This window comes from Equus przewalskii, chromosome 22, assembly GCF_037783145.1.
Source record: "Equus przewalskii isolate Varuska chromosome 22, EquPr2, whole genome shotgun sequence".
NCBI lineage: Eukaryota > Metazoa > Chordata > Mammalia > Perissodactyla > Equidae > Equus > Equus przewalskii.
The window spans coordinates 16,247,167-16,262,325 of NC_091852.1; the positions used below are offsets into that span (position 1 = coordinate 16,247,167).

Sequence of the window (15,159 nt, forward strand, 5' to 3'; positions counted from 1 at the left end):
GAACCTTGTTTCTCCCTTTCTCCAATTATAACTGTATTTCCCCAATTAGACACAAATACCTATGCAAATCATAGTACATTTGCACCCCCAATTTCTTATGATTATCTAAAACAGACCTGCCCCCGATCATGAAAAGATCTCACCAGTAGCATCCATCTTTGCAAGGAATTTAAAACAACTTTTTATTTCAGGCTAGGAGATTAAATTCCCAAATGTGCTAAAAACCTAACTGACCCCTGACTTGAATGGGCAAATAAAACAATACCTACAAATGAATCCATTACCAGTGCCACCTTAGCAGGAGTGGTTTGTGCCTAGACAAGATTTCTCTTTGTCTGTGGTAGTTATCCTTCTCCTTGGGCCTATGAATGCCTAGGTGGCTGGCATATAACTGGGCAATGCCTCTTACGTCATCTAACTGTGCCCCTAACCGTTCACAGACAAACTGGAGACACCTCATTGGTCAAGTCCCCTGAATTTATGTCATTGAGTTAGAAAGGACTTACCAGGAGGCGTTCAGGATTCAGGATTCGCATCCTTTGGCAGGTCCCTTCTTCCCTGGTTACGAGTAAATGTAAATGAGGCTACGATCAGGAACCTCTCCCTAACTCTTGGAAATAATGCAGAATCCATTGCTGAAGCAACAGCTGCCCAAGAAAACCCCTCAGACTCTCTGGCCAAGCTTGTTCTTGATAATAGGATAGCCCTTGATTAGCTTTTAGCTGAACAAGGAGGTATCTGTGCTATGGTCAACACCACTAGCTGCACCTGGATTAACACTCATGTGGAAGTTGAAACTCAGCTACATAAGACCACTGAACAAGCCATTTGGCTTGAGAAAGTGACTATTTCAATGGGGTCTTTCTTTGGCTTATTTGATTTTGATTGGTTTGAGTCTTGGGGACCATGGCTCCAAAGTACACTCCAGACATTGGGAATTATCCTACTTATAATAATCATAGTAGTCTCTCTGGTGCACTGGATTCTTGCAAAAGCTTTAAATGAGTGTTTGTAGCCACTAACCACCAAGCAAATGATCTCCCTGGAACATCAGAAAAGGAACAAAGAGAATGATCGACTTAAAATATATGAACCTGAAGTTGTGACCTGTGAATACCACAACGATTCATCATGACCTGTGAATGCCTCAAAGGATCAACAAAAACTGTGAGAACTTCAGAGTGGTAGCTGGGAGTGGTGCTAATGCCTTAAATTTTGACCACATCTGTCAGTTAAGCTGAGAATCTGATCAAAATGGGAGAATTGTTAAAAAAGAGACAACAGGCCAAAAATGGAGTCACTTGTGCTAAGCCCAAGTGGGCCTGGTCACCAAACTAAGACTTGATACCTAACTTAATTACAGTTTTAACCTCTCCCAAGAGTGGAGTCTTAAACCAGTCAATCTGCAATCACCTAGTTAGTACTAGTGAGGCAACCTGCTTGATAGACCCCTCCCACCCCATAAAGGAAGGTAACCTTGCCACAAACAACTCATTCTTTTCTAGTAACTTCCTTGTGCTGCCCCTCTTGCCTAGAAAAGTCTTTCATTTCATACAGCTCTTTGGAGCTCCCTTCTATTTGCTAGATGGGATGCTGCCCACATCATGACTCATTGACTACAGCCAGTCAGATCTTTAAAATTTACTCAGGTGAATTTTGCTATTTAACACAGGAAACATCAATGCTTCTTCTGGGTTTCTCTTCCAGTCACTACGCCTTTCATCTTTCTCCTTCATACGACCAAATCTCCTGGGAGTGTTGCAGAACGGAGAAGAGGTGCCATACTGCCTGATTCACAGCTAGAAAGAGAGAATTAAAAAAAAAAAAAAAAAAGAGTGAAACAAGAGAGCGTGCTTTACCAGTATTAATGCCTTCGGTTATTATCCACGCTCCCGTTGTCTCCGCAGCTTTGACCAAACCTTGGCTGAAGATCTCTTTAAGTTTGGAGGGCATTTTGAAGTTCTGGATGCCCCCATGAACAGAGATCACGAGCTTTGGTAGTTCCATCTTCCATTCTTTCAACATTAAATGTAACAGATGATCCAACTTTGTATCATAGGAAGTTCTAATATACTGGAAGATATGCATAGACATACAAACATAAAATAGTGAAAAATACATTCAAGCCAACAATAAGCACACAGCAGGGCAACTGAAATAGCCAAAACTTGAAAGGAAGTGTCTGAGATCTCTTTAAAAATTCACCTTTGTATAATGGAAATATTTGCTTTGAAAGGATCCCACACCCCCTTTAAGTTCCTTCTGGGAATTACAAGTCACGGTAGGAAGGCTTCCTGGTTTTCAGGGTTGGCCTACCAATGTTCCCCAGAAGGTCTGCGGTGAGGCAGAAAGACTTGGAACCAGCAAAAATCACTACTTCAGCAAATTCATTAAAAAAAATTTTTAGAAATAAGTGAGATGGGCTCTTTCATAACTATGGCTTTTAATTTTCTTGACCATCTTACATATTTCCATAATTTAAATTAAGATCCAGGAACATGTACATTTAATTTATCGTGAATTTTACATTCTAACCATTTCCTTTAGATATAATCATCCCTCTGAAAATGTTTTTTCCCAAAATAAACACCTTTTACAAAACAGTCATATCTTTGGGTAGTCAATGTAACCAAAAAAAAAAGATGAGGGAAATCTAAACCAGCAGGTAGCCCCAGAATCATTTTGCATTTTGCCTAAGATTATAGTATATACTGGCTTTCTTTTTCCAGCAGATGCAGCCGCATACAGACTGTTTAAATCATATTGAGATGAGTTTGCCCTCATCAAGCATAAGCCAATCAACAGCAAGAATAAGTCAGATTTACAGGAAGAAATAAGGACAATTAAGAAACCACAAATTATAAAACAATACCGAAAAAAACTACAGGTGGATAAGCAAATAGAATTATCACATTATCCTTCAGAATATGACAGCAATTTAAAACAATTTTCCATTCATCTTTGAAGTTCTTAAAACAATCCCTTTATGTCATAATTAAAATGTTAGATTTCCTGAACATTGTATGATGCAACCATCACAGAATGTAAATAATAGAATCCAAGGATAACCAGGATTCAATATACAAGGGAGGAAACTGAGTTGCCATGACTTTATTACATTTTCAAATAGTAGGAAGAAATACAAGTTGACCTTCGTGAAATGGTTTATGTTGGTGCAAATAATGAATAAGGGCAGAAGAGGCAGCTCTGGTTTAGTTCACCTTCTCTCTGCCCCAACTCTTTCTCTTTCTCCCAGGTGCCCCTCTCTTTCAACTATAAGTCCTCTTAGTCCTAGAAGATATTTCTCCTTAAGATTTCAGGATAAACAACCTTAATTAACTAAATTATCAGCACTAGAATCTTTTCTCCCAAAAGTCAACCAAAGATAGTGCTAACAGTTAATGACACTTTCTTCCCCCCACCTCCTGCCGCACCCCCCCCCCCCTTTGTAACTAACTCCCTCAGGCAGAATCCTACTGGTAGAGTTTCACCTCAAATCCTTTGTTGAATAAGCTGAGAGGGATAAACAACTAGGAAGGAGAATGCAATGGAAGGAGATGAATAACCAGCTCTCACAAGCTTTCTTGCTGCTCACCATAAACGTGAAGTGCAATTGTGGGCTTAAATATGAAGAATAGCCTCTTCTCTTCTGGAGATAAAGTGTATTCAGGTCCACAGGACCAAATGGGAGTCTAACGCTAAGTGTAAAACATATTAGTGATCAGATCTGTCTAACCATATTTTCAATTCTTCTCAATGTGCCATATTCTCCCCTGGCCTTTGCACAAGCTACTCCTCGTGTCTAGAGTGGTCTTACTCCTCTGCCTCACCAGATGCCAAACATCTCACTCATTTTTCCAATCTCAGCTTAGCTGTCCCCACCTTCAGATGACTCCCTTGACACACACACACAGCCCCAGAAAAACAGAAGGAATCACCCTTTCATTCTCTCAAAGAGCCCTGTAGTCCTTTCTCATAGCATCTTCAACCTCTGTGGTAATTGTATATTTATTTCCTGTTTCCCTCACTAGGCTTGTAAGCAATGTTAGTACACAGAACATACGCTCTTTGAGGCACAGCAAAGTATGGGCACCCAATAAATATTTGTTGATTGGATGAAAAAAAGCATAAATTAAAGCGAGTATGAATTAACATAAAAGCAAAAGGAGGAAGACTAAAACTTAAGGGAAAAATCACGTACATAGTTCTATAAGAGTTAGGCTTCAAAAGGGATTGAAGAGGAGAAATGAAGGCAGTTTTCTTGACAACTAAAGAAAATAGCAAGACACAAAGTTGAATGCCAGAAGATTAATAACCAGAAATGTAGATTACTGTAGAACCCTATTATGAAACTTTATTATGATTGCACCAAGAACTGCTGTTTCAAATCCATCCAAGTGGATTGATTAAATGGAGTGAGGGTCAGACTCGAGAGTACAGCTGACTCTGAGCTTTCTTGAGGTAGGCACCCCTGCATTTTCCCTAGGGAAATCTTCCTCCAAGAAAGCAGCAGGTAGTTAACAAGCTCAAGAGAAAACACCTGAGAGACAGCTGACCTGCCAATACTATGCAAATTCCATGCAAAATTACCATGTTAGAGACAGGAGAAAAACTGGCCTGGAAAGCCCAGTACTCTCATCCAAGGGGTGCAGAGAGAAATTCTCCCATTTCCCTCCTGTGAAGAGGCTCTCACAAGGACATAGCAGGCATGAACAAGCCACAAGTTACCGATAATTCCTATGGCCACACTTCAGCTAACGCCTGCTCTTTCGCAGTAACTTTTCTGCATTCCTTAAGAAAAGGGCAGCTCTTTGGCAACTGTCTCAAGAGCAATAAGCCATTCTCTTCTGCAGAGGGTGTAAGTTTGCTGAAAGAGGTAATCAAATATAGAGCTGGCCACACCACATCTGAGAAAGATACAATGCCCCTCGTACATAAAGGAAAGAGAAGGGTCAGGTCATTTTTGTCAAGAGGTCAATAACATGGATCACTTTTGCAAGAAAACTTGGTTATCTGATCATCTACACTTGGAGACACAATTTGGAGATACATTTGGAGGTTATATCCTCTGTTAAAAACCAGCAAAATAATGTGAGTTATTAGCAAACCTTGGAGTGGTGGATATGCTCTCCATCTTGAAAATTAATAGTGCCAAAAGTATCTGTAGGGCTTTTTGTTGTGTGCTTTTCAACGGACCATTCTTCATTTTCATTATTGCTGGCAGCTGAGAAGTTCCAGGCATAATCTATCCCATCATGGTCTCCAATCAATTTCCCACAGCAACACCTTAAATTTGGGATAAAAACCAACTTCAAAATAGAAAACATACAATTTCAGAATAGAAAATGATGTAATGTTTCTACATTTTTCTAAGGTAATGTATAGATGATATATATTAACAATTTTTAAAACTTCACATTAAGATTTATATTAGATTCATAACACTGGATTGTCTTCTAAGTTTAGAAACACCCTCAGTTGTTCTCGCCCTTGGCTGCACACTCACATTCATAGCAGCTTTATTCACAATAGCCAAGAGGTGGAAACAACCCAAGTGTTCACTGACAGATGAATGGATAAACAAGATGTGTATATACACACAATGGAATTTTATTCCACCTCAAAAGGGAAGGAAATCCCTTGATATGATATAACATGGATGAACCTTGAGGACATTATCCTAAGTGAAATAAGCCAGTTATAAAAAGACAAATACTGTATGATTCCACATATGAGGTACCTAGAGTAGTCAAATCCACAAAAAAGTAGAATGGTGCTTGCCAGGGGTTGGGAGGAAGGGCCAATGAAGAGTTACTGTTTAATAGATACAGAGTTTCAGTTTTGCAAGTTGAAAAAGTTCGGGAGATGCGTTATACAATAATGTGAATATACCTACCATTATTGAACTGTACACTTAAAAATGGTTAAAATGGTAAAAAAAAAAAAAAATCAAATTGTATATTTTATTTATTTATTTATTTTTATTTAAGATTGGCACCTGAGCTAACAACTGTTGCCAATCTTCTTTTTTTTTTTTGGCTTTTTCTCCCCAAATCCCCCAAGAACATAGTTGTATATTTTTCAGTTGTGGGTCCTTCTAGTTGTGGCATGTGGGAAGCCACCTCAACATGGCCTAATGAGCTGTGCCATGTCCGCCCCCAGGATCCGAACCAGTGAACCCCTGGGCTGCTGAAGCGGAGCACGCGAACTTAACCACTCGGCCACGGGGCCGGCCCCCCAAATGGCATACTTTAAATACGTGTGGTTTATTTTATGGCACTTTACCTCAAAAAAGCTTTTAGAAAAAAACTAAAAATCTCTAATATACAATACTTAAGGAGAGTAAGAAAATGTCCTCATGTAAAACATAATATGCACATTAAAAGAAAGGACTGTTAATCCATGCAAAAAAAGATGCAACTTCAGAGAAATATGTAAACATGTAATTATCATGAGAAAAGAGCCATGAAAGAGACTTGACTATAAACGTGAATTAATAATAAATTATACATGTAATATAATTTTAAAGGGAGGGAAACTTAATGATCTTACAAATAATTAGCAGTTTTGGAAACTATTTCATATACATAGCCATAACTTCTACTATAGAACAAAATAAACTAAGAAAATTAAAAGGTTAAATCTTTTTAAAACTAAAACACAAAAATGAACAAAATATAATAATCATATTTGTGAAAGAATGATATAAACTTCTCATCTTTGATGAATTAGAAACAATCAGAAGGAAAAGTTAAAATTTGAAAAATACAGAACTTAAAAATTTTCAGCAGTGAAAAATTATACATCTGCAGACCAAGAAAATTATTTGCATCAAATATGGCAGATCATATACCTATTACATAAAAAGAGATTATTTGGCTTTATAAATGGCTCAGGTTTTTTTGTGTATGTAAATAAGCAACATAAAAACATGTACAAATGATGAGGTCCAACTAAGCAAAGAAATATGATGAAGAGAAAACAAGTCAGAACATAGAGAATAGTACTGGGGTTCCATATGGCAGAGGTCTTGACTCAAAGAGAGGAGGAATAATCCCAAATGTATAGGATATATACAATCAGGATCCACTAGTGAGAAATGCGTCATCTGGTCATCTTTTGGAGCGAGGGTCAAAATGAAAAAGCATCTATTCATAAACTGCATGATTCACCTCACTGTGGCTTTTTCTAAAAAGAACATAAAGGGAAGCAAGCACAACTCAGACCTGGAGAGACAATTCACTACTCTTTCATAGGACTGTTCTTCAGTTTGAACCCACTTTGTTCTAAGTATTTTTCTAGTCTAATCCATTTGATGTGATTTGAGTCTAAACCACTTATATAGTTTTATTCTAGTTTTTACCACTTCATTAAATTGTGGGAAGATGGCCCCATAGAATAAATCAATCATCCCCAAAATTAAAAAAAGATTCCATGTTCATCCCTTTAGTTATAACTTTCAGAAGTCCCAAGTTATACATCACCAAGTACTAAAAGCTCACCTTGAGAATCAACTTTATAAAGATGCCAATTACCAATTCTCTCCCAAATTATTTTTATAAATTCTATAAAATATCCATCAAAATCCTAAAACAATTTTTCAGGAACTTGACAAAGTGATTCAAAAGTTCATATGGACATATAAAAGTGTCCAAAAGAATAAATTTTTTTTAAAAAAGAAGAATAAAGCATAGAGGACGTGTCCTATCAGATATCAAGATATCTTACAATGCTATGGTAATGAAACAGAGTGGCATTTAGCAGGACCAGGAGAAATAGGCCAATGATACTGAAAAGAAAGCTCAGAGACAGAACCATAGACATATGGGAATTTGGTACATAACAGAGACGATATCAGAGATGAATGAGGCTAGCACAAACTGGTCAGTAACTGATATGGGGGCATTTGGTTCTTCATATGGGAAAAATCAAACTACGTCCTAGCTGGGTGCAAAAATTATAAGTTTTAACTGTTTTGAATTTCTGGATAGTATGAAAATAGACGTTTTCCAGTATCGTTCACGTTAGTTACCTCTGAAGATTGTGAGGTTGGGAGAGTATTGACAGGGAGAGGTTCCGGAGAAGAAAGTAGGAAGTAGGAGTAAATGAAGTCTCTTCATTTCTTTCTGGTATATTCTTATGTTTGTTTTGAATTTTAACAAAATTTTAAATAATTACTAAGAAGAAAAAAGAAAGAATTTGAAGAAAAGGTGAAAGAGGTTAGCCAAATGGAAATTCTTTCCCCTAGTGTTAGAGACTGAATTCTGTCCACCAAAATTCATGTGTCGAAGCCCTAATCCTCAATGCGATGATATTTGGAGACAGGCCCTATAAGGCAGTAATAAAGCTTATATAAGGCAGTGATAAAGTCTAATAAGACTGGTGTCTTTATAAGAAGTCTCTCATGAACGAAAGGCTATGTGAGGACACACTGAGAAGCTGGCTGTCTACAAAGCAGGGAGAGGTTTCATCAGAAACCAACCCCGATGGCACCTTGATCTTGGACTTCCAGCCTCCCAAACTGTGAGAAAATAAATGTCCATTATCTAAGCTCCCTAGACTGTGGTAATCTTTCACAGCAGCCGGAGCCGACTAACACACCCAGCAACCCTGTCCTTCCTCCTCCCATATCTATATATGGTATTTTCCTTTACCCACGTTTTGCTAAACTTTGGATTCTGAATTTTTTTTTTTTTTTTTTTTACAAATATCAGTTTAACATTGGTTCAATCCCTAATATAATCTTCAGGCTGTGATCAGAATTAAGAAAATTTCATTTTCCTCCTCTTACAAAAGAGAAAAGTAAAACTGGTTACAAACACACAGTTTAAAATGAAAATCACTGTTAAAATTTGTATTGCACTGAAGAACTTGTGTGATATTGGGATTTATAATAAATATATATTTGGTCTTTGCCCCTGTTCTGGAATTTCCTAAGTGACAGGAGCCATAAAGGTGCTGGAAGTTGAATCAATCATGAATGGCCAATGATTGAATCAATCGTGCCCATATAATGAAGCCGCCATAAAAACCCACAAGGACGCCCCTTCCCACATACCTTGCACTATGCCTCTCTTCCATCTGGCTGTTCATCTGTATCCTTTACAATAAACTGCTAACCATAAGTAAATGTTTCTCTGAGTTCTGTAAGCCACTCTAGCAAATTAATTGAACCGTGGAGGGAGTTGTGGGAACCTCCAATTTATAGCCCGTTGGTCAGAAGCACAGGTGACCACTTGGACTTTCAGTTGACATCTGAAGTTGGGGGCGGTGGAGAGGGGTATGGAGGTGTAGTCTTGTAGGATTGAGCTCTAAACCTGTGGGATCTGACACTATCTCCAGGTAGACAGTGTCAGAATCGAGTTAATTACTTGGTGGTGTTGGGGGAAAAAAACACATCCACACTGGTGTCAGAATTGGAGTTTGGTATGCACACACATCACTTGCAAGTCATAGATCAAATACAGTCCTACTTGTGCACAAAGTATCTTCATTATCCAAATAAAATGTAAGATAGTGGGGCCAGCCCCGTGGCCGAGTGATTAAGTTCGCAAGCTCCGCTGCAGCAGTCCAGGGTTTCACCGGTTCGGATCCTGGGCGCGGACATGGCACTGTTCATCAAGCCATGCTGAGGTGGTGTCCCACATAGCACAACTGGAAGGACCCACAACTAAAATATACAACTATGTACCGGGGGGCTTTGGGGAAGAAGAATTTAAAAAAAATTGGCAACAGATGTTAGCTGAGGTGCCAATCTTTAAAAAAAAGATAGTAAAATGAAAATTTAATGCTTATGCTTCACAAGTATTTCAATTGGCAGAAACTCTTGCTAAAGGCCCTTACCATTTACATGTCTCAATAATTCAAGTAATCTATTAAATTCAAACAATCACTCTCCTTCAAAAAAATCCCGCATTTCTTTTTTAAAATTTCCCTAGGAAAGGTAAATAGGAGGCACCGATAAAGCCCTTTCATTGCGTCCATTCAAGATGTGAGAAAACTGTCCCAAGGAGTTTTAAACAGAGTGCCTAAAATTTAAAAGAAATCTTATTTATCTAAGTCTTACCTGATTAAATTCTGGCAGACCTGGCATCCTGCAGTACATCTAAATTAAAGAAATAAAAACCTCTGTTAGTCTACTGATGTATTTGAAAACACATCTAATGCTTATACAGTAAATATCTGTTGTCTTCTATTGTGTGGAAAATGGGGTTTGCTGAGTACTCACACATTGTTTCCCAAATATTCCCATAAGTCATTTACTAAATACAATTACACTGCAGCAATTATAGTCTAATTAACAGAACACTGAGTTTGGAGCCAAAATACCTGAATTTAAATCTCACTGATTTAACAATCCCTCTAAGCCCCAGTTTCACATCTGAAAACAACATCGGCCATAAGGTTATTAAAAGGATTATTTGAGATAATATATATGTCTTACAGTACCTGGCACCTTGCAGTATGTATAATAATGGTAGCTGTTATTATTACTACACTATGTAGTTAACACAGAATTCTTGAGAATTAAGTAAGAAAATATATATACATACAAACAATTTTAAAACCATAAAAACACTATCAAATCAAGGGACAGTTGGTATGATTATAATTATTGTCCTTATTAGTCTTCCTTTTTTAAATTCAAAAGAACCACCTGGATTTGCGGGTTAGCACTGTGGTCATCAATGATCATATTTTAGGTGTAAAGAAGTTTTAACTAGAAGAGAACTCTCGTTAAAATAATGGAAGAAAAGGTAGAATTCATAGAATCAGAATCATTCTAAATTATTCAGAAATGAATATTCAGGCCTTTCACTTCTTCCTGTCCCTGGCTTTTCTCAGAAGCTTCATTTCAATAAGTTCAAAATGAGAAGGAAAAAGATACAGTCATTAAGTCTATCAGATTTATTTCTTATTAGGAGCTACAAAAAGAATCCATAAAAGAGAAACTTTTATCTAAATTTAAAATAGTGAACTACTACCTTTTCCTCCGCACCATAAGGAAGAAAACCACAGGAAAGCTACAATTTTGAGAATCTTAGTAGGATCTAAGAAAAAGGCTGGCATAGAAGGAATAGCCATAGTTATCCATTAACTTTTTTTACAATCACACAGAAATAAAGACTGCTTTTTTCCCATAAAACGTAGTACGTCTTGGAACATTCATGGAATTATGATCATTTATATTCTTCTTGAGTCTAAGGGCTAATAACCTATAGTTTATCACTTTTTGTGAGGTTCAAGGTGATTGTGAAGATGATTTTCCACTTACACAGCAATAGTAGTTGCCTGAGCTCAATCTGCCTTCCATTGCAGCCAACATTACATTACAAGATGTCACAAAAGATGAAGGGAAAAAATGCGGTTACTTTGTTTTTTCATTCTGTAAACATTTTATAAACAGGTAAAATGAGAATTTCCAATCATAGGGCTTACAAGCCACAGGTAACTCAATGAGGGTGGGACTAGTAAATATTTAACAAAGGCAAGGAATACCATTTTCATCATCCCCAAAGAACTAGAATTTCAGTGACCTCACCATGCTACCTTTCACAAGCATACAGCTGTGATTTCTAAACGTCAAATGAATATAAGGCCAAATGCTCAAAGGAATCTAAAAATAGACTGGTTCCCCTAATTAAAATACTGCTCTTCTATTTTCTTTTCCTTTTAATTTCTTTCCCCAAGGGCAATGCCATTCAATCTTAATTTCATGGACCCAATTACCCTGGGAAATTTTCCGTAGCCCTTTCTTCCCTTATCTTTCATTGGCTGCTCTTTTGAACTTTTTTCTACAAGCTGAGCTTCCAAAGGGTTGTCAAGAACTCAGAGCAGTCAAACTCAAATCATTCCATTCTGCTGCACATTATCTGCTCAGACAAAATGACTATGGGAGGCGAATGGAACTACAATTAACTGTTTGCATAATCTGAGCACAGTGTCTTGAAATATCCCAATTACCATTTTCCACAGACACTTTAGTTGGAGATAAGGAATATTCACAATTTTTTGAATATTCAATATTCAGAAGTTGTAAATTTTTTATACAAACCCGGTGAAATGGATATAGTACTAGATATTTCCCTGATATCTATCCTCTCACTAGGAGGAACAGGAGCATTGAAGATTAAACAACAGAGTGAGGGGCCAGCCCTGGTAGCCTAGTGGTTAAGTTTGGCATGCTCCACTTCAGCGGCCTGGGTTTGGCTCCCAAGCACTGACCTAGACCACTCTCTTAGCAGCCATGCTGTGCTGGTGGCCCGCATACTAAAAAAAAAATAGAGGAAGATTGACACAGTTGTTAACTCAGGGCAAACATTCCTCAAAAAAGAAAAAAAACACCAGAGTAAAATCTACCACAATATTAACAGTGGCTCCATCAGGGTGATGTCATTATGCTGAACTTTTTTCTTTATACTTCGTTAAGTCATTAAACAGATGTTTCTCAGGTGCCTACTATATAACAGGCACTGGAGTTGGAATGACATACAAAATCGACAAGTTTCCTATTCTTACCAGAAAATCTGGTAAGAATTTCTACAATAATCATGTATTATTTTTTAAAGACGAAGACATAAACATCAATTAAAAATAAATACTAATTTTACAGATATCATGAAATCCTCTAAACAAGTCATATCTCTAAGTTTCCACAAACAGTCTTCCAAGTAGTGTTGCTTTTAAAAGAAAAATATAATTAAAAATTGTACCTGTGAGGGTCTTTTGAGCTCGGAATGATTTTGTTACATTCTCTCTTGTCAAACACTCCTTCAATCCAGGATTTCTGGGACTGAATAGAAAGTGTCGTTATTTTTATACTCTGATGGAGTGAGAACATAGGTAGTAAGATATATTTAAATATTGTGGATGCTAATTAAAATGCCAAGACCAACTCCAAACAGGGTAAGCACTTACTGGCTTCTACTACAGACAATATAGACACAAATAAGCCAAATGTGAACACAAAAATATTCCCAAAGTTAACTGGTCTATAATCTCAACTTAAGTGAAACATCCCTAAATGCACAAAACTCTAGCAAGGAAGTAAAGATATAACTGATGTGTTCTCTTAATTCTGCTAAAAGCTACTTTTAAATCTTGCACCATAATCCTATAGAGTAAATATCAAGCTCTCAAACTTCAAAATTCTCACTCATAAAGTCCCACTTTGGCTAAGATTTCACAGCAAGCTGGGAAGAGTGTCAGAGGAGCAATATAACCTCAGCAAGCCTCTGTGAAAAGATTTAAATCTAAAATGGAACCAGAGGATATGAAATGGAGAATCTCAAGCAAGCGCCCTCAGAAGAACAGAACTTAAGAACTGAGAGAGCGATTTCCTGTAAATGCCTGATTACAGAAGACCGAGACTTATCTCCTGACCAATGAACATCCACCAAGAGTCTCTCCTCATCCTCAACTCAATGAACTTATTGCTTGCACTTTGGCTGGACTTCTCCCTCTGCACGCCCTGCCCATAAAAACAGCCTGCCCAAACCCTAAATGGACTCGCCTTAGCTTGCTACAGCAGGCACTTCCAGAATTGTAATTCCTCTGCTATTCCCAAATAAATTCAATTTCTGGTAGTTTGAACTTGCCTCAGTTTAGCTCTTTATTTAGGTTGACAATTTGCTATGCATTCTGTAAGCATGGCTTACCATTGACTGTGTTGCTTCACATTGCACAGCCTATAACTGTGGACATTAGTACTCACTTGTCTTCCTAATAAAATCTCTCCCATTCTACAAAATTCAAGTCATAGCCAAACTCTTCCATAATCTGTATTATAAGTCTAGAAGCAGAGGGCACTGGATCCAAAATAGAACCCAACCAACTGATGAGCTTGGTCTTCTCCTAATAAGAAACTATTTTAGCTCCATATGGTACAAAAATATAAGTGTGCATTTAACTTTATACACACATATGTATTAGAGCAGTGATGAAAGGGCAGGGAACCAGAATCTACAGGGGACTTTCTCAAACTTGGCATTAATGCAGTCCCTACCTCACCCTTACACCTACTCTCACCCTGCAATTGAAGGAAATGCACTGGGCCAGAAAACATGTTACGAATCCAGCTGTGGAGTCTCATTGTCACACCGTCCTCAGGTCCCCAGATGATGATGGCGTTCAGGACACACCACCATAAAGTATGCTGCTTTGGTATATTGATTATTTTGAGCTGTAGGCACTTTAAAAATAGTAAATGCAGGGCGAGGCGTTCTCTGAACTCCCTTATCTGCCTAAAGACAGATCTTCCAAAAGGAAGGCAATTGTCATAAATCCCCTCCCCAGGAGTTTCATCCCCTGGGAAGACTGACAGGAGAGGAGACTAGAAGTCAACACCACATCCAGACAAACTTTGTCACAAACCTTCTAAGGGTTCATTCATCTTTACTCTCTCCTAAATTTCCTATATCCCCCCAATACTTCCCCTATTAAGACAGTGTATAAGTTCCAAATCTCAGGCTTTTGGGGGTATTTATTTTTGTTTTCCTGCAATGCCCCCTTGCACATAATATTAAAAATTAATATAATCTGTATATATTTTCTCCTGTTAGTCTGCCTGTTGTCTGTCAGTTTATTTCATAGACCCAGCTATGGAAACCAGAAGAGCAGAGGTGAAGTTTTTCCTCCCCTACAGTTACAAATGAGACCACTTATGGAATCCTTGACATACCCAATATGAAACTCATGGACCTTATTCAATATGCACCAACCCTAAACACATTCAGTCACTACTGAACAGAACTGTGTAGAATCAGAGTCCAGATCATGTTAAGTAAAAGGGGGATAGGGCCAGAGATTGATTGATTGATTCCTGTGCATTTTAAACATTTCTATCCACAAGGAAAACTTCCCAGATCAAGTCCACAGTCAACCAAAACCATTCTATGCTCTCATCCCTTTTACATAGTCAGCTACTTTTTTATGTGTTAAAAGACATTCACTAAATTGGTAAGGCAGTAAAGACATACAAACTTGGAAAAATCCAGAGTCAGAATTTAGAATGAACTAAGCAAACTAAACTCAAAATCTATTATTATAAGAAATAACACAATCTTTTAGAATCAGTAAGCCCTGTCCCCTATCCAAAAGCATTAACAATTTCATTTGTTCATTCTCCAAACATTTATTAAATACTAATTTTTGCAAAGC

The 15,159-nt window shown here is 37.6% G+C and overlaps 1 protein-coding gene across 4 annotated transcripts in view; it reads right to left on the reverse strand.

Moving 5' to 3' along the window:
* TRPM6 (transient receptor potential cation channel subfamily M member 6) overlaps nt 1-15,159 on the reverse strand; it is a 165,573-nt gene that overhangs the window by 109,376 nt on the left and 41,038 nt on the right. For all 4 annotated transcript variants that reach the window (XM_008531410.2, XM_008531408.2, XM_008531406.2 and 1 more), the window contains exons 2-5: nt 12,714-12,793; nt 10,067-10,105; nt 5,109-5,286; nt 1,860-2,073 (exon numbers count right to left, since the gene is read on the reverse strand). In XM_008531410.2, coding sequence (XP_008529632.2) covers nt 1,860-2,073; nt 5,109-5,286; nt 10,067-10,105; nt 12,714-12,793 — 511 coding nt within the window. The remainder of the gene's footprint in view (nt 1-1,859; nt 2,074-5,108; nt 5,287-10,066; nt 10,106-12,713; nt 12,794-15,159) is intronic.